The sequence below is a fragment of the Mastigoproctus giganteus genome, chromosome 14 (genome assembly GCF_048544385.1).
Source record: "Mastigoproctus giganteus isolate SK-2022 chromosome 14, ASM4854438v1, whole genome shotgun sequence".
NCBI lineage: Eukaryota > Metazoa > Arthropoda > Arachnida > Uropygi > Thelyphonidae > Mastigoproctus > Mastigoproctus giganteus.
In genome coordinates, this window is record NC_143588.1 from 67,798,589 (window position 1) to 67,823,064 (window position 24,476).

General features: G+C 36.3%; 1 protein-coding gene across 1 annotated transcript; it reads right to left on the minus strand.

The window, feature by feature from the left end:
* Positions 1-438: 438 nt before the first annotated feature.
* On the minus strand, positions 439-23,614 carry LOC150075195 (protein FMC1 homolog). Its single transcript, XM_090388828.1, has 3 exons — positions 23,511-23,614; positions 18,742-18,894; positions 439-673 (listed from the first exon to the last, which is right to left on the minus strand). Exons 1-3 carry the CDS (start codon positions 23,583-23,585, stop codon positions 569-571), a joined length of 333 nt encoding a protein of 110 aa, XP_090244954.1. The 5' UTR covers positions 23,586-23,614; the 3' UTR covers positions 439-568.
* Positions 23,615-24,476: the final 862 nt, after the last annotated feature.

Genomic DNA, 24,476 nt, shown 5'->3' on the forward strand with positions numbered 1-24,476 from the left:
TTGATAATATGTAAACATGTTTTTATAAATATTTAATTTCTGATTAAAAATTAAAAGTTACATAGAAAAAGTACTGCAATTCATTAAGAAAAAGATGAAATATTGGTAATGGGAAAGTAGAATTCACAAAAAAAAAACACAAAATGTTTTCCAGAAATTAAAAAGAAAATTGGCATCTGTGAGGTGCAGCACTATTGTGTTTGTCACAACTTGGGGCACTATGACTGTAGGGTTAAAGACTGGAAAGATAAATGAACAGAACCAGTGAATTTTTATTATTTTTTAAAAATAATAAATTTTTAAAAAATTTTAAAGTTAATTTTAAATATTCTTCCATTCATCAATTTTCCTTTTTAATACTAATAACAACCAGATAAATAAAACTGATTTTCCACTGATCAATATTAAATGCCAATAATGTGACAAATAATCATTGCATTAGAAATTTAGTTTGCTCTTTATTTTCCATAATATAGACATTTCCTACAATTTTAATCTCTATAAACTAAATGGGTCAAAAGGTGTTTTGCTCAGGTATTTAGCAAATGCTGCTTATATGGAGGAACTTTCATTCCTTTGGATTGCTTTCAGTGTCTGGTACACTCAAACCAACTAATGCAGCTGTTTCTTTCACACCTCTTTCTTTCTTCCCATGGTACTGTTCATGAAGTTCCTAGTGAAGAAGAAAAAAAGATATCAGTTAACAATATCAAAGGGAAATGAATAAATTTAAAAATGAACACTTATTCACAGATTATTACCTTCCAAAATAAAGATTAAAAATACTTTATCATAATCAACATTCTACTCAAAATCTAAAGACTAAACCTATTCACCAATACTACAGTATTGTAAAATCTATATACAGTAAATTCTTTAAGGTTACTCTCAAACCTGAGGAGTTGAGAGGTGCCAGATTTTAGAGAGGTATACTTAGTGATTGTGCAGTTTTAGAGGAGCAAATTTTATAAATAGTAGGAACAAACAACTGAACTTATTTACATCTGTAAACATTTATAAGACTATCCTTTCATGTTTTTGCAGTCAGCAGGATTTAATCTGCATTGATAATGCAATGATCTTAATTCTCACAGTAGAACAAACTTGCCTTTGTAACAAGTTGCCCTGATATTGCACTACTTTCAACAGACAGCTTTAGCTATATTACAACTTTTAAGACTGATTTCGTATAAAAAAAGCCGTGAAATAGGGTTGAATTTGAAAGTGTCTGCAATTCTGCCCAGACACGATAGGAGGGAGTATATGATGAGAGCCTTGTCGATCAATTCGGCCCTGGAAAGATTGTGCAAGGCTCAAGGGATAGAATTTTTTTCAGCCTGGACTGTACTTGTTAACAGGAGGGACTGCTTCTACAGGGATGGGATACACTTAAATAGAAAGGGTGCAAGAATATTTGCTGATGCTATCGAGGCAGTGTTAGGTGGGTCGGAAAACTGATAGCTTGGAGGGATACAAGGACTAATAGTTTAACAGTAGCTGTAGGCAGAGGTGAAGGTGATTCTTGCACAACTTCTATTAGAATAAGTAGCGACCTGGAGTGTGGGGTGTTGAGGGTTTCAGGGACGGGTGATGGTCATCGTGGAACGGGTGGGTATATGGGATGTGTTAGGGTAACAAAGAATAGGAGTAGGAGCATGTATGCTTGCATGTATACAAATGCTAGAAGTATAGTAAATAAATTTGATGAATTTGAAGTGTTGGTCAAGAGATCAAAGGCGGATATTGTTGGAATATCAGAGACATGGTGTCACACTGATATAAGGAATGCCGAACTGGAATTTGGGGAGTACAATGTGTACAGAAAGGATAGGAAGGGAGGAGGTGTTATGCTGTTAATTAAGAAAAACATAAAATCAAAAGAAGTGCATCCAGCTGATATAGATGAACAGTGCACTGTTGAGTCAGTTTGGTGTGACATAAGCACTGCGAAAGCAAAAATAAGAGTAGGAGTGTGTTATAGGCCTAATGACTCGAATGAGTACAATGAACAATTGTACAGAGAAATAGAGTGGGCTAGTAAATCGGAATGTCTTATAATGGGGGATTTCAACTTCCCAGATATTGACTGGAACTTGTGGGTTGGTCACTCACACACTAGTCAGACTTTTGTGGATTTATTGGATGATTGTTTTCTGCAGCAGCATGTTCGAGAGGCAACCAGAGAAAGTAATACTCTTGATCTGGTTATCAGCAGTGATCATTCATGTATTAGGAATTTGCAGATAAAAGAACCACTAGGTGGCAGTGATCACAGTGTACTGACGTGGGATTTACTTAAAGATTTAATTACCATCAGGGGTAAAGGAAAGGGTTTTTGCTTCCGTAAAGGCGAGTACAGTGGTCTCCGACAGTTTTTAAATTCTGTACAGTGGGATCAACTGACGATGTTACCAACAGTAAATTCTAAGTGGGAAGCATTCAAGGAATTAATCGTGGATGCTACTAAAAGTTTCATACCTATTAAGAAACATTGTTCAAGGTTTAGGCCCAAATGGTTGTCAAATGAACTAATGAGACTCGTAACAGAGAAGAAAAATGCATGGGATGCATACAAATTAACACATGACACAGAAGCCTATGATAGCTACAAGTTGATCTGTAACCAAGTTACAAAGGAGGTTAGGCAGGCAAAGGCAGATTACGAGAAATCCTTGGCAAAAGATGCTAAGAAAAACAGCAAGGATTTCTTTACTTATATAAACTCTAAAAGGAAGGGGATGAATCTTATTGGTCCACTTGACATAGAAGATTCGACTGTTGATGATCCTGCTCAGATAGCAAAAAAACTGAATGAGTATTTTGCATCTACATTCACATGTGAGGAATTATTAAGGTTTGAAAATGGCAGAAGGTTATCAAATTGTAGCAGGATACTTAATGATTTTGTAATAACTGAGAGCAAAGTGGAAGAGAAATTGTTGAAGTTAAACGTAAGAAAAGCACCTGGGGTGGATGGGATCTATCCAGTTATATTAAAGGAGACGGCAAAGCAACTAAGCAAACCGTTATCCATAATTATGAGAGCATCCTTGGACTCAGGGGAGGTTCCCATGGACTGGAGATGTGCAAATGTATCCCCAATTCACAAAGGAGGATCGAAGGGTGACACAGGTAATTACAGACCAGTTAGTTTAACTTCTGTTCCGGGTAAAATAATGGAGTCATTGGTTAAAGACGCATTGCAGGATCATCTAGACAAGACTGCAGCAATAATTCAGACACAGCATGGGTTTGTTAAGGGGAAAGTCTTGTCTGACAAATTTGATAGGATATTATGATGTGGTTACAAAGGAACTGGATGCAAAAAATAATTTTGATATCATATATTTGGATTTCAGGAAAGCTTTTGACACTGTTGCTCATGGAAGACTATTGTACAAATTGGAGCAGAATGGTATTAAGGGTAAGTTGCTACAATGGATAAAAGTATGGTTAAGTGGGAGAAGACAGAGGGTAGTAATCAATGGGTGCTGCTCTTCTTGGACTAATGTTATATGTTATTAGTGGAGTCCCACAGGGTTCGGTGTTGGGTCCACTGTTGTTTTGTGTATTATCAATGATATTGATGAAGGAATATCAGGCTTAGTGTCGAAGTTTGCAGATGATACAAAGGTTGGCAGGGTTGTTAATGACAGTAATGGCAGTGTGCTACTGCAACAGGATCTAGATAATTTGGGCAGATGGGCTAAGAAGTGGCAACTGAAGTTTAACCTTGACAAATGCAAAGTACTGCATATGGGTAGAAGTAACTCCAGAGAAACGTACCAACTGTGTGGTACTACACTTAAGGTGGTAGAAAATGAAAAAGACCTGGGAGTAATTGTGCAGGCAGATATGAAGTTTTCTGAGCAATGCAGACAGGCTGCTAGGGCAGGTCATGGGGTTTTATCAATGATATATAGGAATTTTGCTAGCAGGGAGAAGGAGGTGATTGTCCCTCTATATAAGGCAATGGTCAGGCCACGCCTTGAGTACTGTGTACAGGTCTGGAGGCCTCATTTTAGGAAGGATGTAGATTTACTTGAGCGTGTACAGAGAAGGGCAACAAGATTAGTGAGGGGAATGAAGGGATCCTCTTATCAAGAGCGGCTTAAGTTCTGCAAATTGCAGTGGCTGGAGACTAGGCACCTGCGCAGTGATCTGACTGAGGTGTATAAGTCCTTGAATGGGTTGAGCACGCTGAATTCTGATGGGATCCTTCCACTTGTTCAGATTATGAACCTAAGGGGGCATAAATTCAAATTAAGAAAAGACAGATGTAGATTGGATGTGCGGAAATTTGCCTTTAGCCAGCGGGTGGTTAATTGCTGGAACAAACTTCCATCTGTCATTGTGGAAGTTGATAGGTTGAATAAATTTAAGGAGGAACTGGACAGGCATTTGGAGGGAATGGTGTGATTTTTTTTTTTTTTTTTTTGGCTGATGCTGCATAAGCTCATACATTTGCTTTCTTGCATCACATGGCACTACTACTACTACTATATACCACATGGCAGCTCACATTGAACAACTTCTTTACAACTGTTTTGTCTGAATGTTGCTACTAGAGACCACACTCACTATCTGATAAAGGACCAGCTGAAAGTAGAGCAATACTAGGGCAACTCATTGCAAAGTCAAGTTACCTCTGCTATGAGAATTAAAATCATTGCATTATTTATGCAATTTAAATCCTGCTGACTGCAAAAGCAGATGAAAGGACAAGATGTTCCTGAAAACATCTTATAAAGACAGAAATGTTATTATTATTATTTTTTTTTTCATAGAATCTTAAAAGACAAATGCAGTTTTTGCTTGAGTGGCAGATTACTTTCTTAATATTTCTGATGGATTGTAAAATGTGCCAGATTTTAATGTATTCCAAATTGTGAAGTGCAGAGATTTTACAGTTTACTGTATTAGGTTTAAAACATTTCATCCTTATGACAATCTTAGGTCTCATTCCAAATTCTAAAGGATTGAGCCCCATTGTGAAAATGCTTCACTCAGTACTAAATTATCAGCAATGTTGCTAGAGGTAAAAAATAAACTAGCCATCCTTTATCCTAATTTCTAATTTTTAAATACCCTGCAGTACGCCATTAAGATATTGCATAACATTTCTAAAGTCAATTTAGCTATTTAAGGTGTTCTTAGAAATATAATTGCATACAAACTGCGCAACATTTACTTGATCAATTTGGCACATTTTGGCCTATGCTGCCCTTGTGCCCTTAAACACTCATACCAATACTTGATCAATTAACATCAATACCTCAAATTATTTTTTTAAATTAAAATCAAATTAATGTTACTTAAAATAATGCAAAACTGACATTGCAGGATCTTTCTTGGTCATTTAGCCATTGACACATTATCATTAGTTGAGGCATACGGCACAAGAAAGCAAGCTTATACAGCATCAGCCAAAAGTGGGGGGGGGGAACCCTCCCATTTCACCCATCCGGTCACTCCAAATGTTTTGTCTAGTTCAGCCTTAAATTTATTTAAGCTATCAACTTCCACAACAATAAGAGATGGACGTCTATTCCAGCAATTGATATCATTATTAACATCATTAACAGACCTAGCAAAGGCATGATGTTTTTTTTTTTTTTTTTTAGGTAGTTGTTGGCGCATCGGCTTCTGTGGCCATAGTGCACCTCCCAAGGTTTTTGCAATACTTTGATCCAAGCCCGAGGCGGGATTCGAACCCGCGACCTTTGGGTTGCCAGGCAGGCACCTTACCCACCTGGCTAGCCCGGTCGGCAAGGCATGATGTGTGGGGGGATCCATCAACATTAGATTATCTAAATCTATAGATACAAAATTTTCAAAACTATTTCTTAAATCATCATATTGAGTACAAATACTTTTAAACATGTACTGCATCTTTTTAACTCTCCACATAAACCATTCTCCACCAAATTTAGGTCACAATTTTTTTCTAAAATGACCATATCCTCTTACCAGGGTTTAACTTTGGGATTTATGTAATTATCTGAGGCATAAAACTAAAACATTAGAAAGACTAAAACTTCCAAGTACTACAGCACAATTTGTTTTAGCATAATACAGGAAAGCTTTCTTATTAATAACCAGATCCACTACGCATGCATAACCAGAAGCGCTACCTGTAGTGCATCATTTTAAAACATTCAGCAAGCTTTTATTGTTGCACAAGGGTAAAGAGAAGGTTATTATTCACGTGGGAACTAACAATATTAAGTGCACAGGAACTGCTGACCTATTATTTTGGTAAGGGGTATGCTGAAAAAATGAAAACAGTGAGATTTAACTCCTGACATAACAGGCCTAATGAAAGCTTAGTGTCACCCAGTAACAGCTGACAATGAGTATTTCTAAATACATTGTATATGTCATAGTGATACTCATCATCCCCTATTACAGACAAGAGAGAGGGGGGAAAGGAGTCTTATTAATTGTTGTAAGTAGTCTATGTGGCATAAGATAAGAAGGTAAGAAACAAGGAAAATATGAGGCCTTTTGAAAATTCTCATAACATACTCATCATGAAAATTTTTCAATCTGCTCCCTTACTGATTAGGACAACTAAGAGGGGAACTCCCCATGGGTGTAAAAATTATTAAATTGACTAGATGATTGATATCTATATCAGCAAGTTAGAAAAAATGCTAGAGACAAAAATATTCTGGACTTGATCATTACCTTGAGAGTATCACAGGGTTGACAGTATAGAGACCCTTAGTGGGAAGTGATCAAAGAGTGGTAAGGTCATTCACATGTGAGATCACAGATGTTAAAGGCAGGGGTTTTAATTTCAGAATATGGAACTATGACAGTCTAAAACTCCACACAGCCTCTAGGAACTGAGAAAACAGGTAAATTATGAAATAATTTAAAACCAGCTTAATGGATATCACAAATGCATATATACCACTACGTAATATAGAGAATAAGGAACTAGTTAATTTAATAAGGCAAAAAAAAAGTAGCCAGACAGTTATAGAGTGAAAGCACTGAAGTATAACAGTTGTAGAATAATCAGTAATAATGCCACACAGGTTCAATTCCCACTGAAGAAATTTTTAAAGTCCTCTACGATTGAGGCTGCAGTTAACCAATCTTAGACAGAGAGAGACTCTTCCATGAGTTATTCGGGATTTTTCAGGCCATGAATATACTTTTACAGACATATGAAACTATACAGGTATGAGCAACAAGCTCTGGCACTGTTAATAATTTGAATTTGTAATAGTACCACAGAAATGGTTAGACTTAGAATGAGAAATCACTGGCTAAAAGAGCAAAGAAAGGAAAAAAAAGAGTTTTATATGTATATAAATACAAACAAAAAAAAAAAAGGGAAAATCTGATTGGTCCCTTACCAACAGTTGTAGGAAACCCAGCTTATGAACTGAATGGGTATTGTGCATCAATATTTTCAGATGAAAATCTCTTTGTGGTGATTATATGTGTTAGAGAGCCTGAGCACTGTAAAGTCAGCAAGGCAGAAATTACAGAAGGGTGATTACTATAAAAATTTTTGTCTGAAGGCAACAAAGGGTTCTGGGATAAACTCCATATTCCCAGTTATTTTAAAATAAGCAGCGAGTGGAATGTATTAAACTATTATGAGAGCTGCATTACACAGAGATGATTCCCTCAGATTTCAGATGCACTGATGTATTGCCAATCCATAAAGGCAATTCGGTAACTACAGACGTCGGTAACTACAGACTAGTTAGGCTGACTTCAGTTGCAGGAAAAATAATAGAAGCAATAATTAAGAATGTAATACAGTAATCTAGATAGGAATGGTTTTTCTCAAGGTAACATAGCATGGTTTGTAGGGAGAAAATCTTATTTAACTAACCGATAAACTATTATGACAGTGTCACTCATGAGTTGGATTCCAGAAATAACTCTGACATTGTTTAGTAATAGGAAAATAAAAATTATTTGCAGTCCTCCTCATGTAGGTTACAATCCTGTTGACCTTGGAATTTATTCAAATTGTCAGCCTCAACTATCTGTGAAGATAATCTGTTCCAGTAATCAACAATTCGCTGGCTAAAAGAAAACTTCCTACAATCTAGTGTAAACCACCTACCCTGTAATTTGAATTTATGCTCCCGAATTCTGAAATTCTCTATAACAGTGAAAATTCTGTCTTTGTTCATTTTATTAGCCCCTCTCACAGCCTTATATACCTCAATCAGGTCACCTCTGAGGTGCCTGGTTGCCAAGCTCTGCAGCTCACATATACAGTCTTTCCTTTTTGCCTTTGGACCCTTTCAAGAAGCCCAATGTCTTTTTTCAGATGAGGTCTCCATACTTGAACATGGTATTCCAAATGTGGTCTTACAATTGCCTTATACAGTGGGACTATCACCTCCATACCTCTACAGGATAATGTTTGACAAATCATCAATAGAACACCATGGGCTTTCCTGGATGCCTGTTTACACTGCTCAGAAAACTTCATATCTGCCTGTATTATAATTCCCAGATCCCTTTCTTCCTCCACTATTTTTAATTCAACCCACCAAGTGTATAATTTATTTTGAGGTTGCTATTCTCCAAGACCTTGCATTTTGCTGCATTGAAACAAAGCTGCCACTTTCTGACTGCCTGTTCAAGTATATCTTGAAGGAGCGATGCTTGGTACTGATCATTAACTATTCTACCAATCTTCATGTTGTTTGCAAATTTTGACATCAATCCTTCTATACCATTGTTGATGTCATTTATGAAAATCAGAAACAACAGTGGTCCATGATCCTTGGGGCCCACTTCTGATTTTACACCAATCTTAAGAATATCCATTAATCGCAACCAAGAATAACATTAATCTGCCTTCTGCCCTGCAGCAACCCTACAATCCATCTTAGAATCTTTCCAATAATCCTAACATGTTCTAGATCATACAGTAATCTCTCAAGATCATACAGTAATCTCTCAAGATCATACAGTAATCTCTAAAATCCAAATAAATTATGTTGAAATTGTTCCCTACATCCAGCTCATGAGTAACTGTCAAAATGCTTACTAAGTTAGTTAAACATGATTTTCCCTTAACAAAACCATGTTGTGTGTTATTCAGAATGCCATACCTGGATTGCACTCCTAATAATTGCTTCTAAGATTTTCCCTACCACTGAAGTCAGACTAACTGGTCTGTAATTACCGACTTCACTCACTCTTAGAAGTCGCCTTTATATATTGATGATATGTTGGCACTTCACCAATCCAAAGGAATATCTCCTGAGTCCACAGTTGCCCTTATAATTAACTTCAGGTGTTCAATACACTCCATGGTGGCCTCCCTCAAAATTATTGGGTATATACCATCAACTCTAGGAGCCTTACTTGCCTTTATACTAGAAAGATTTTTTTTTGAAAAAACAGTCATCTGAAATTTTGAAATTACTAATTTCATATGACTCTGCCTCACTTGCATAGCCTCTTCTCAGCACAAAGGGTCTTTCTTCAGTAAAAACAGATGCAAAATACCTGTTCAATGCATTGCAACATCAGCTGGGTCGTCTAAGACTTTCCCATACCCAGTGCACAAGGGTCCGATCTGATTCACTTTTTTCTTCCTTATATTCACATACATAAAAAATGCTTGTTGAAAATTATTTGCACACTTAGCCAGCACTTTCTCATATGCAGCCTTGGCCTCTCTAACCTTATTACTTTCACTTAGACCAGCAAAGTATTTGACTTGTTCCCACCCAAGAGATTTCTGTATAAGGTGGAAACTAAGGTAAGATGCTTTGGTGAATTACAGGATACTTTTTACTGATTGATTGATTTTTTAATGGAACATGGGCAACTTAAGCCATGGTGCACCAAGTCCTGAATTACAGGATGGCTACACAACAGGGAGCAAAGAGTTATGAATAATGGTTGCTCTTCAAAATGTACTAAGATTAAAAGTAGAGTCCTTTGGAATCAGTGCTTGGTACTGCTCCCACTTCTGATTTTCTTAATCCTTTCATGAGTGAATTTGTGTGTGGGGGTGCCCTTCAATTAGTTTTCAATAGTGGTGGTGCTATGAAGTGGTGGTTGAACATCTATATAATGAAATCGATCATTCCCTTGAAAAAATTCATTATACAGAAATTTTGTTATAAAGAAATTGACCTTTTCAACGATGTAAAACACTGTAAATTCAGAAATATAGTAAAAGATGGGAAATAAATGGGAATGAATAAATTTTCTAATATTTTAAAACAATTTATTAATACATACATATTAAGAAATGACTACACTTTTAAGAATTATGTCGTAAAATATTTGGTTATTTTTTGTTGTACACCAGATTCTACTGTACACCGTTCAAAAAAATGTTCGAATTTGTTTAAACTTTAACCACTCAGATACATTTTCTGTTACATTTTCTTCCCACTGAAGGTCTCGATGAAAAGTTTCAAATGCTGCCAACATTTGTTTGGAAGGTTTAATATTGCCCTCATTTTCACCCAAATCATCATCGATATTGTCACGAGTTCTTTACATACGCTTCAAAATGTTGGCATCACTCGGAAATTCAGCTACTATGACATCATTATCAACTAAAAATTCGTCAAGAACAATTTCTCCACTGATTAAACCTCACTTGGAACTCTCCCCAAGTTTGCACAAAGTCTTCCAGTAGTTCATCCCTGTCATTTCTGTTAATTAGCAAAACCTGCTTTTGTGAAACAATTCTTAATCATTGTTTCCATGACATCTTGACTCCTTTTGCCAACTCTGATATGCACATTCACAAATCTATAACAGAATCTATAGGCTGGTTGGTCTCTATTCTCGGTATAATTTTTTTCAGTATAAGCTTTTGGTAGTGCATTTTCAAATTCTTGATAATGCCTTGGTATATTGGCTACAATCATAGCCGGATTTAAACTTGTTGTGGCCCTAAACTATAACTACAACAAGGGAGGCCCTTCTCCCTTGTTGTTCACCTATGACAATATTAAAAAAGGATTTTTTAAGAGGAGGCCAATTGGAACACGAGATCCTAAGCTGTAGCTTGTTTAGCTTATATGTAAATCTGGCACTGGCTGCAGTTAAGATGAATTATTCAGAAGGAAGAAAACAAGCTTCATACTTGTAAGCTTCAAAATTACTCAGTGAAGGTGGGCAGGGCAGTTGTCGACAATCAACGCAATTTTTCTGTTTTCTTTCTATCGAAATTTAAAATCCACTGCTCAAAAATTTTGCTTGTCAATCAAGATTTTTTGTTGTTTACTTTTGCCTATTACCAAAAGCTTCAGTTTTTGCAGTTTCAAAACAAAAGCTTCAGTTTTTGTGCAATAGAAAAGATGCATATTCCCTAGCCTTTTCTTCTATTAATAGCCCCGATATCAGCACGTTTTGGTCTTGAATCAACTTCATCAATTACCAGCCATATTTGCAACCAAGAGTGTAATTCTCTCCTTACTATTTTTAACATCTACACATTTATTACCTTTAAAAGTCAGTATCTTGTTTGGCAAACATTTATCATCAACATTGGACTTTGTCTTCGGACTCGTAGTCCCCTATAATTTTTTTTCAAAATTGTTTATTTTCAATGGGTATAGTCTTCTTCGATTGCAATTCCACTTTCATCAGAAATAACTTTTTCGAGTAAGCCAAATACACTCTTCAAATTTTTCCAGCCAACCAAAACTGGCTTGGAATATTTTGTGCAATAGAAAAGATGCATATTCCCTAGCCTTTTCTTCTATTAATAGCCCTGATATCGGCATGTTTTGGTCTTGAATCAACTTCATCCGCTTGAAAACTACTTCATCTACATCTTCCCAAAGGCATAATTTCACAAGCTTCCAACTGAGTTCCATTCAATTTCATACCAAATCAATTTCTTTTTCTTTTTTTAATGATCTGATCTACACTATTAAGCACTTCCACTGTTTCACACTACACTCAAGAATTTCCTCTTAAACACTGTAAGGTTACTTGCACACAGCAGTTAAAACAAAGCTGAAATTAGGGACCACTTGTAGCTACTATGTAAACAGAGACAGGTGAAATTTAGTGAAAGTGTGGATGATTCATCTCTTCAAAACAACATGAATTTCTGAGATAAAGGAAAATCACTCTCTCTTAATTCTCTAATAGGATGATTAGGGTAGAAAATAAGTTGACCAGTGCCAATGCCTGCATTGGGAATATGCTTTAATCTTTGCCAATGGCAGTGGACAGCTGACCAGCAGTCAACTGTCCAGCAGGACTTCTCAGTATAGTAGTGTATAAGTTGTATAAGTTTTACTTCTTTTTAGCCATTGCTGACCACCTGCTGGGCAAAAGGCCTCTCCCAGAACCTTCCATTTTTTTTTCTATCCCACACCGTGGTTGGCCAGTTTCCTCCTGCAAGGTTTTAGCTCTTAATTCACACCTTTAGTTATTAAAAGCTAAAGGGATTAATGCTTAATCCTTTTAGCTCTTAATTCGTGCTATCTACAGCATCAGCTTTATTGCCTAAAAGCCAGAGGTGCAAGCAATGCATACCCAGGTATCTCGGAATCAGTTCGTTATACAGAAACTATTTTCAATGTAACGACCAAGGGGAAATCAAAAAAGTTCACTACATAGAAAATTTTGCTATATGGAAGTTCGTTAAAGAGAGGTCCGACTGTATTTATGAAAATTTTTAAGTTTTATAAATGAAAACATCTTATATAAATATTTTTAAATGAGAATTTCTTCTTATTATGACTTGGATTATCCATCATTAAAGTAAAATTATTGTCAAAAATGAAACTACAATTTAAAAAAAAATTTTTTTTGTTTTTTCTTTAATCCAGTGGTTCCCAAACTACTGAGATCTACGGACCCCTACAAAAATGAAAAAAAGTTTGAGGACCACCTATATATATATATATATATATATATATATATATATATAGATATATATATATATATGCATATGTTTCTTTGTGTGTGTATATGCATGAACACTGGGTTTTCGTGCATATAGAGATTTATGTTTAAAACGACTCAACTTTATTCTAATTTTTACATAAACATATAATAACTTTATTTATCATCAAATTGCTGTACATAAAACGAATAATTTGGCCAGTTCCAGAGGGTCTTTCATGGACCCCCTGGAACTGGGCTACGAACCCCCAGAGGTCCACAGACCCAAGTTTGGGAACAGCTGCTCTAATCTACTTCATCAACTTCTGTATCTAAATTCCAGAAATTGAACAATTTGGTTGGACTCCCTGGAACTGGTCTACGAACCCCCAGAGGTCCACTGACCTGAGTTTGGGAACCGCTGCTCTAATCTACTTCATCAACTTCTGTATCTAAATTCCAGAAATTGAACAAAAATGGCTGATAAGTGCAATGTCCTCCTCAAATTTTGAAATTTATTTTCATACCGCCATCTATTAAAACAATGTCTACCATCAGTTGGAAACACAGATAGAACATGGTAGCCAGTATGAAAATAAATTTTCGTACTGCCATCTTCAAAAATGGATGCTTATTTGAAATGTACTTGAAATGACCTTCAAAATTGTAGATCTATATACATATCTCCAAAGACTAAACAAGTAAATTACAGATTGTGACAACTGAAAATAGTTAAATGACATGAATGAGGGGATACAGGGCATGATGTTAAAATCTAAAGAATGACTGAAGAATAGGTAATGACCATTTTCAAGCTTTTTAAAATTTTTAATTTCAAACTTTTAATGCTACAAAATGCAATTCAATGTAGTAAATTATGCTAGAACTAGGGGACACAAATTTAAACTTGGGTAAGGGGGGAGTTATAGACTGGATTACAGGATGTTTTTCCATAGCTGGTAAATTGTTAATTGCGAGAACCAATTTTCTTCAAGTGTAGTTAAGACAAAGAGTTTGGGGAAATTCAAAGGCCTCTGGGAAGAGGGACAAATAAATTAATGTTTTTATTTTTTTGGCTGGTTCAACAAAAGCCTCTGGCTTCCTTGTAATGTATGGATGCTACCTAATTTTAATCCTGTATTTTACAAAACATAAAGGGAGAATTTCTCAAAAACTCTAACTGGTTAATTTTTTGTTCCACATTTGAAATTTCCATGAAAGAATATATCCAATATCACCTCTATCACAAAGTAACCTAACTACAATGGGTTATACTGCTAAACTACACTCTCTTGTTCTTTGACTTTTTTTGTAAAAAAACCCAGGATCCATCAAAGATCTCTAGAATGCAATCTGAGACTTGCTAATGAATAGGGTAAAGCTTTTCTGTCATGTCTAGATTATAATCATAGAGCTTTTTGTTCTGTATATTAGCATTAGCATTAGTAGAAGCATAGGATGCAAGAAAGCAAGCTTATGCAGCATCAGCCAAAACAAAAAAAAAAAAAAAAAAAACACGCTCCCATTTCACCCCTCCATTCATTCCAAATACATGTCCAGCTCAGCCTTAAATTTATTTAGGCTATCAACTTGCACAGCAAAGGATGGAAGTCTGTTCCACCAACCAACTACCTGCTGGCTAAAGACAAACTTCCGCACATCTATCCTACATCTGTCTTTCCTCAATTTGTATTTATGCCCTCTCAGGTGATTATTCTGAGCAGGAGGAAGAATCCCATCAGCATTGAGCATGCTGAATCCATTCACAGCTTTATACACCTCAATGAGGTCACCTTGCAGGTGCCTACTCTCCAGACACTGCAATTTGAAAAACTAAAGCCTTTCTTCGTAAGAGCAACAATTTGTTCCATTCACTAATCTTGTTGCCCTTCTCTGTACTCATTCCAACAGCTTTACATCCTTCATAAAATGAGGCCTCCAGACCTGTATACAGTACTCAAGGTGTGGCCTGACCATTGCCTTATACAAAGGGATAATCACCTCCTTATCCCTGCTAGAAAACTTCCTGTATATCACTGACAAGACACCATGAGCTACTCTTGCAGATCGCCTGCACTGCTTAGAAAACTTCATATCTGCCTGCACAATTACCCCCAGGTCCTTTTCGTTCTCAACCACTGTCAGTGTAGTACCACAGAGTTGATACGATACTCTGGGGTTACTACTTCCCATATGGAGTACTTTACATTTGCCAATGTTAAACTTCATTTGCCACCTCTCAGCCCATCTGCTCAACTTTTCTAGATGCTGTTGCAGCAGTGTACTGTCATTAGTGTCCTTAACAACCCTGCCAATCTTCATATCGTCTGCAAACTTGGACATTAAGCTTGATATACCATCATCAATATAATTTATAAATACAGAAAACAACAATGGACCCAACACTGAACGCTGAGGGACTCCACTAATAACATTAGAACCAAGAAGAGCAGTGTCCATTGATTACCACTATCTGTCTTCTCCCACTCAACCATCCCTTTATCCATTGCAGCAATTTGCCTCCAATGCCACACTGCTCCAATTTGTTAGCAGTCTTCCATGTGAAACAGTATCAAAAGCTTTTCTAACATCCAAATATATTATATCAAAGTTATTCCCTGCATCCAGTTCCTTTGTGACCACATCATAGTATCCAATCAAATTGGTCAGGCAAGACTTTCCTTTAACAAAACCATGCTGTGTCCGAGCTATAACTGAAGTCTTGTCTAGATGATCCTGCAGTGCTTCTTTAACCAGTGCCTCCATTAATTTTCCTGGAACAGAAGTTAAACTAACAGGTCTATAATTACTTGTGTCGCCCTTTGATCCTCCTTTGTGAATTGGTGTCACATCTGCACATCTCCAGTCCATGGGTACCTCCCTTGAGTCCAAAGAAGCTCTCATAATTATGGCTAAGGGTTTGCTTACTTCCTTTGCTGTCTCCTTTAATATAACTGGATAGATCCCATCCACCTCAGGTGCCTTTTTTATGTTTATCTTCAACAATATCTCCTCCACTTTCCTCTCAGTTATTAAAAAATCATCTAGCTCACTGCCAGAGTTTAACTCACCTCTGGCATTCCCCTCCCTGAATAACTCCTCATGTGTGAATGTAGATGCAAAAAAAAAAACTCTTTGTTGTTTTTCTTTGCATCCTTTGCCAAATATTTCTCATAATCTGCCTTTGCCTGCCTAATCTCCTGTGTGACTTGGTTACAGACCAGCTTATATCTATCATAGGCTTCCATGTCACCCATTAATTTATATGTATCCCATGCATTTTACTTCTCTGCCATATGTCTCATTAGTTCATCTGACATCCATTTAAGCCTAAACCTTGAACAATATTTCTTAGTTGGTATGTAAAGCCTAGTGGCTTCCAAGATAAATTCTTTGAATGCTTCCCATTTTGAATTTGTTGCTGATAACAACAGTTGGTCCCACCGTATAGAATTTAAATACTGTCTTAGACCATTGTAGTCGCCTTTACGACTACAATGGTCTACAATGGACTACAATGATGGTAGTTACCTCTTTGAGTAAATCCCACTTCAGCACACTGTGATCACTGCCACCTAGTGGTTCATTTACCTGCAGATTCTTAATGCATGAAGAATCACTACTGATAATCAGATCAAGAGTATTACTCCCTCCAGTTGCCTCCCGAACATGCTGATGTAGAAAACAATCATCCAGTAAATCCACAAATCCTTGCTAGTGTGTGAGTGACCAACCCACAAATTCCAGTCAATATCTGGGAAATTAAAATCCCCCATTATAAGACTCTCTGATTTACTGGCCCACTCTATTTTCCTGTACAGTTTCTTATTATACTCATCTGAATCATTAGGCTTATAACGCAATACTACTTTCAATTTTGATTTCCCAATGCTTATGTCACACCAAACTAACTTGCCACTGCACTCTCTAGCGATGTCGACTGGCTTCACTTCCTTGGATTTTATGTGTTTCTTAACTAATAGCATAACCCCTCCTCCCTTCATATCCTGTCTATCCTTCCTATACACATTGTACTCCCCAAATTCCAGTTCTGCATTCCTTATATCTGTGTAACACCATGTCTCTGATATCCCAACAATATCTGCCTTTGATGTTTTGAGCAATACCTCAAATTCATCAAATTTATTTACCAAACTCCTAGCATTAGTGTATATGCAAGTATATGCATCTGTTCCTATTCTTAGCTACCCTAACACAATCCATGTGTTTACTTGTATCACACAATGACTCGCAGCAGTCTCTAAAAAATCCAGCATCTTGTTTTCCAGGCTGCTGCTCATTCCAATAGAAGCAGTGCAGGAATCACTTTCACCTCTGCCAGTGGCTACTGTTAATCTATTAGTCCTTGTATCCCCCAAGCTAGCAGTTTTCCGACCCACCTAACACTGCCTCGATAGCATCAGCAAATATTCTTGCACCCTTTCTATTTAAGTGTATCCCATCCCTGTAGAAACAGTCTCTCCAGCATCAGAAAATATTCTTGCACCCTTTCTATTTAAGTGTATCCCATCCCTGTAGAAACAGTCTCTCCTGTTAACACGTACAGACCAGGCTGAAAAAAATTCTACCCCTTGAGCCTTGCACAATGTTTCCAGGGCCGAATTGATCGACAAGGCTCTCATCATATATTCCCTCTTATTGTGTCTGAGCAGAATTGCAGACATTTTCAAATTCAACCCTAATTCATGGCCTTTTTTTTTCAACAGGGACCTGTACTTGTTAAGTAATTCCGCCGGTCTCCTACTCTTAATATCATTAGTGCCAACGTGTACAACAATATCACCTTTTGTGCCCTTAAAAGATGATATCTGCTCTACGACGACATCAACCTTTGCTCCTGGCAGACATACCCTGGTCCTATTCCACCTATCCTTTTTACATACCATGTTCCCCATTTCCCTGACAATAGAGTCACCAACAACTACTAGTTCCTGTGGGACCAGCACATTCTGCCTTGGGGGTTGCTGCTGTGTTGCGTGATGATCAAGTGCAAGCCCTGACATTGATGTGGGCAGCTGAGAGCTTGTTGGGCCCCTCAATTTAGATCCTTCGAGTGCATCCACCCTGTCCTTCAAGCTGTCATATTATATACTATACTATACTAAGCTAATGCTATCTAGTTCGGAATATAACGTATCGTATAACAATGGTGGAAAGTTACGAACAGTAAATCTACGGACACTTAAGTATTAATTAACTTCCAAAATCTCGCTGTCTCAATTCAGAATAAACCAAGGATCTTGACTAGATCTATAAGCTACTTATAGAAAATAATTTAATATAACAATTAGTCAATAAAATGGCTAAATATAGCTAAAAAACTTTTCGTTCGCTGGAGCAGCAAAACTTGTAAAACACGTGGATTGGATACCCTTACCGATACTAAGTAATAACCTACAAAATTTCTATCTAAGTTAAAATTTAAACTAGGTATCGTAACTAGGAATATAAAGCTGCTCTAGAAAATAAGTTAATATGCCAATTTAAGTTAATAAAACAGAAAAAACTTCTCTATTTTACGGAGCCGTAAAAACTTCACCTGAATAAGGTTACTCTCATTCCCTTCGAATCGTAAGGGTAAGGATAGAGTAAGAGTTTTCATCCTGTGGGCTGGTCACAAACTTGACATCCTTTAAAACAGCTATTATAATAGTATAATAGCTGTATATGTAAGACTTAAAATGAACCTATGAAAATTACGAAATTAGTCCATAAGCCCTCAAATAATCAGCAGTAAATAAGGCTGTCAATCCTTGCTGTTCAGTAAAATTATCAAATTATCAAGGTTGACAAACAAGTCAATGAAACTTTTATTTAACAAAATTATTTGAAAAGATAAATTTAAGGTGATTGCCTTTTTACCTGGTAATGTCTATTACTACTTAGATAGGACAAGTAAGTTTCAGCAGCATGTTTCAATTCTTCTGCAGCTCGACAAACCCGTTTATCAGTCACTTGATGAGAGCGATACTGATCAAGTATGTAACGACAAGCTAAGCTATTACCTGCTTGCTTCTGAAAAAAAATTAAAGGTTTTCTTGAGACTTCTGAAAATATCAATAATCTTAATATAGTCAAATAATATGGCACTACAAAAATCTACTGCAAACAGCATATTATAAAAATTCAGGTTTGATAGTTTAGGCTACTTCTATACAATGCATATCAGATGAATCACAAAAATAATATTTTTGATTTTTATATTAAAAGAATTTAAATAATTGAATGCTTGCTTACAATCTTAATTTACACCCAAAAGATTATAGTATTCATAAAAAGAGTGCTTGTATTAAAAAAAAAATTAAATGGATTTCATAAGTGCATGTATAAAGAAATAAAATTATGAAAAGTATATCAGAAAAAGTATTATTCAACTAAACATTAAAAATTGGCTTTGCTTTGTTCAAATGAATGGAATTTAGAGTGGGGAGGGAGGAGCAGATAATACACCTCGATAAATTTCATTTTTGAAATGGTGTCAGTTTCATTATAAATAAGTTAGTGCATGATGAAAGCAAACCATTTTACTTGTTATATAAGTGTGTAAAAGATAGAAATCCTATAAACTATTGAAGACTGTTGTAAACTAGTGTTTAAAGAGAAAAAAAAAAAAAAACTGGAGAATGAAGAAGAGAAATTACAATAAATCAGAGAGAGATTATTATGCTGAAGAATATTTCGGATTACTATTCTCCAAGCAGCCCAGCTTACAGTACAACAGGCATGTACATCACCCATGGACAAATACACATAAGCATTCTGCCTTCTGGTTAATCTTCCTGTGACATGGCTTGCAAGCCATTATCTTAAAGATGAATTACAGGACATATGTATATATCATTTTCTATGAACTGCTGTGGACAGATATAAAGTTTTGTACCAAAGATAGATATTTGTGAAAACAATGAAATATTTCTAAGATATGTTCTATTTCATTGATTCGTCAGTGAGTCAATAATACTTAATATAATAAATTTAAGATAATCTAGCAAATGTGAACATTATGACAGGTTGCCATGGGTTACTTAACAGTTAAGTGATATGATAATTATTTGCTAGTTACAGTGTGCAACCATGTAAGTCAACATTCCTGTTACTAGCAGTCAGATACAATATTAGTAAAAAGGCCTCCTGCATTAGGAATATCCATTGCATCAATTTCTCACATTATTATTATTACTAGACATATAGTGCAAGGAAGCCTGAGGCTTATGCTGTACCAGCCAAAAAAAATTTCCGAGTTACACTGATTGAGTGAGTGAGAGAGAGACAGAAGTAGAAGGGAATCGCCAAGAAAGAAAAGAATGATGATATCCAGCTCAGGACCCTAGGTGTTTGTTTTTGTTTGTTTTTTTTTTTAGGAGCATTAACAACTAAGGCCATATTGCTCGGGGATATGCGGTGGTCATTCCCTGACCTTTCCGCATCCTCCGTATTTGGTGGCGACGGGCCCGAACCCCGGTCTAATCAAGAAGCGTGTGCTACGCACTGCTGCTCCTTCCCACCTGGCTACGGAGGCGCCCTCCCTAGGTGTGCCAAGCCCATATGCACCAGATGCAAGCCCCTGGGGTTAAATACATTGATATCACTGTTAGGGAGCTTTCTAAAGCCAAAGCCTTCTTCATCAACAGATTATGCATTCTGCTGCAATGCATTCATTATGCACTGGAGGTGTCTCTTCATCTAGACAGCTGCAGTTTTTTTATATTAAATATCAATTTGGTTTTATAGAAAAATTTGTGTTTTTATGATTCTTTTATCAATTACAGTGGTATCAATATTTTGTATGTGAGAACTTAATAAAAAAAAGTTAGCCACCTTGTAACTGATATACAAAATAACATCTCTAGGAGATAAGCAGCAAGACATGACACAGAGAGAGAGAGAGATTCTAATCAGGTGGCTGTTGTCAGTTGGTCTCAGGCATACCAGTGATTAAGATTATATTGTGCCATTTTGTATTGTCTATACCAGCGTGTGTATGTGTGCTCACAGGACAATTTGCATGTTGTATGAGGGGAAAAACCTGAATTAACTCATGGAGGAATCCCTACTTCCTATGCCTGAAATTGGCTAATTGCTCCAACTGAAGATGTCTTTATACATTTCTTCGGTCTATGATGGGACTTGAATCCACACCTGTCCAAATGAGTGACAAGTGGCAAAACCATATGCTACCTTGGAGAATCAGATGGTAAAGCAATTATACATATTTGCCTACTGGTATGCATGCCTGTTATGCTATCAGGTCATTAGAAAGAGAATTATGATCAAATTACTTAATAGTTAACACATATCACTTAAGTAATCTTATGTAAGTACTGGGTAGCTAAATGCATATTAAAAGTAAACCCTCATAACATTCATAATGCATATATATATAGAATTACAAAATTGCAGAATTGTTCAATAAAATAATAAAAGTTATAACAGATCTTCAATAATGAAGATTAAAATACTGAAATACTGTATTGATCATTTACAATAAATACACAACTCTATTGTTTTATTTTGTGTCAAAGCAACTGAGGCTATAAAGCATCAGTGTATTCTGTGTAACAATTGTATATTATCTATAGTCAGTTTGACTGCTTTGCTGGATAAAAAAATTGTGCATTGTTCACTTGGGTCCAACTCAGACATGGTGTGAGGAGAGCCCATAAAAATTCCTCCAACCTTAACAGGATTTGATTCCACACCTTTCCCACCTCGTAGAAGAACAGTAGTAATAATCACAGTGCTCCCTGTGAAGGCAGAACAGCCTTATGTTCCTTTCAGAATGTATTCCAATCATGTGGTGGGCATTCTTCATTTTTTCACTGGGAATATTAAACAAATTGTGATAACCAAAATCTTGATTATTCTGAGTACACTGTAGGGTATTCAGTATTTAAATTTTTTTCTTTGACTGTGTGAAAAGAAAGTAATCAGATTATGAAAATAACAGTACAAGTAAAAACACTTGTAATTTTCATGAGGGTTGTTACTGTAGGAGGATTTCAGGCACATCAGTAACTTTGACCATATTGCATCGTTTGATGTCTGTACACTGTAATGTGTTCTGTGGTTGATTTATCTAGTTGCTGGATGAAAATCCTGAGTTTCAGGGTTTTCATCAAGGAAAAACCATGCTACACTCGCTTAGTCCAGACTAACTCACTCACATTGTGAAAAAGGCCCATAAAAATTCATGGCATTGACAAGATTATGCACTGATGGGACAGTACTTATGATGACAAGGCTCTCATGTGTATCCATGAGAGCCTTGTCATCAGAGAGTGTCTAAAATTGTATGAAATATGATCATATAACACATAATTATATGATCATATAACTGCTCCTTAAAAACTAAATGCACATTTACTAACTAGGAAAAACAAAGGGCAAAAGTAGATGGGGGAAATGGATGCCAGCAATACCTCTTATATAAACAAAGGTGTTGATATCTGTTGACTTTAACAGACCCTACCTGTCTAGAGTAGAAGTAGCATGATGTTTAACAACCTTGCTAAAAAGAACACAACTTTTGCTTAGTAGCTAGCACACAAAATAGTGTGGCATCAAAGGGATAACAAATCAAGGGCAGAATGTACGTATCTTCACCCACTGGTGAAACTTTCAAATTCAAGTCATGTATACTAAATATTTCAAAAATGTATTTGTGCTCTTAACTATTGTATAAGTATAGCTTTTATTATAGGTCATTAAATATACTTTGTACACTCATAGTGACTTTGAATGTAATATGTGTGGCAATATCTATACTTCTCTGTGTGTGAAAAAAGTTACAATTCACAAAATATTGTTATAGCTTACATGGAGATTGTTTCTTACCTCTCCCAATTTAAGCCTTTCGTCCACCCATGGTATATTTTTTCACTCCTGCCTCATTAGTTCTCCTCTCTAATTAAAAGGTTGGAGAAATATTTTTAATGCTTGAAATTAGGCAGGGCCTCCTGGGTTTACAGCAAAATTTCCAGTGAAGCTCAGTGAAACAAAGAGGTAGTAACCCTAGCCACGATTCTGCAATACAAATTCTCATCTTTAGTTATTTATTTTTCATTAGTAAATTATTATTATCATTAGCCATATGGTGCAAAGGAGCCAGAGGCTTAGGCTGCACCAGCCAAAAAAAAAAAAAAAAAAAATTCTAAATTACCCTGTGAGAGAGAGAAGTCAGTAGTAGAAGGAAATCACCAAGAAAGAGAAGAATGATATCCAGCTCAGGACCCAGGGTGTGCCGACCCCCATACTCACCAGATGAGCCCCTGGGGTTATCAACCTACGGTTGTAGATATCATACGCAGCCTTCAGTGACTGAGTTATGTAGACAACGCGCATTGATGGTAACCCTAGCTATGACTCCAAGAAACAAATTATCGCATTTAGTTATTTATTTTTTATTAGTAAATTCGTAGCCATATATCGAACTAAGGTTATATCATATGCCGTCTGCATAGTGCTATGCAGCTATGTAGACTACGTGCATTTGTTTTTCATAAGACACGTGTGCTGATGGGATGAGATTCTTGAGAAGTTTCTGTTAGCTTAATTACAAATATTTGCGACCATTGCCTAAATCATGGGAATAAAAACGAAATAACACTTCTGAGACTGAAATACTCTCTTACATCAGGTGTCAAACGCCGAAGTTCTCGTATTAACGAACGCAATGTAAAAATGGTCTGTTTAGTCGTTGCTGCCATTACCAAACAAAATTAAGTTATGAAATAGCGCCACCTTAATAATCAAAACATAAAGGTAATATGTAAATTACCCATAATTACTCGTTATTCCAGGTATTGTTTTGTTCTCAGTGAGCAAAGACAACGAAATCGGAAAAAAAAAAAATTAAAAAAAAGAAGAAAAGAAAACCATAAAAGTTCCTGCCTTCTCCTCTCGATAAGAGTGAGTGAGAGTAGAACATCAGAGCTAATAAAGTTATCACGCGCCGGTATATTTTCTGTAAATTTCGGATATTCTGTAGTCGATTTGTCTGTTTGTTGGAAAAAAAAAAAAAAAACGCGTTTCTGGGAGTTCCAAATCATGCAACCCTCGCCTGAAACACACTGATTCAACCACCCTGTGAAAAAAAAAAGCCCATAAAAATTTCTGGCATCATTGATGGAATTCGAAGCTGAGCATTTTTCACCAGCTGTACGAGGGCGGTAATTATAACCACTTAGTATTCGCGACGGGCTCTAGATATGAAGCATTACTGAACTTCGAACAAACAAATTGGGGCGTTTGATATAGTAATATAGAAAAGCCATATCGTAATTTCGTGCATTCTATATTCGGATTTGTAGTTTTTTTTATACACTCCATTCTATGAGATAGATTAACATTCCCATAATGTGAAAAAAGGTGGTAAAAGTTCTTCATTTCATCAGTTTATGGGCAGTAGCGTTATCCAGAAGGAGAAATTTAACGTCTATATTTTACTCCCCTCTATCTGTAGCAATCGGTCAGTACATAACATTTCAACGGTGCTGGAGATCCCGGTAACGTTTCAACAATACTGAAGATCCTAGCGTTTCAATGGTATTGAAGATCACATCACCAATCGTCGATTAAAGTGGGCAATTGAAGATGTG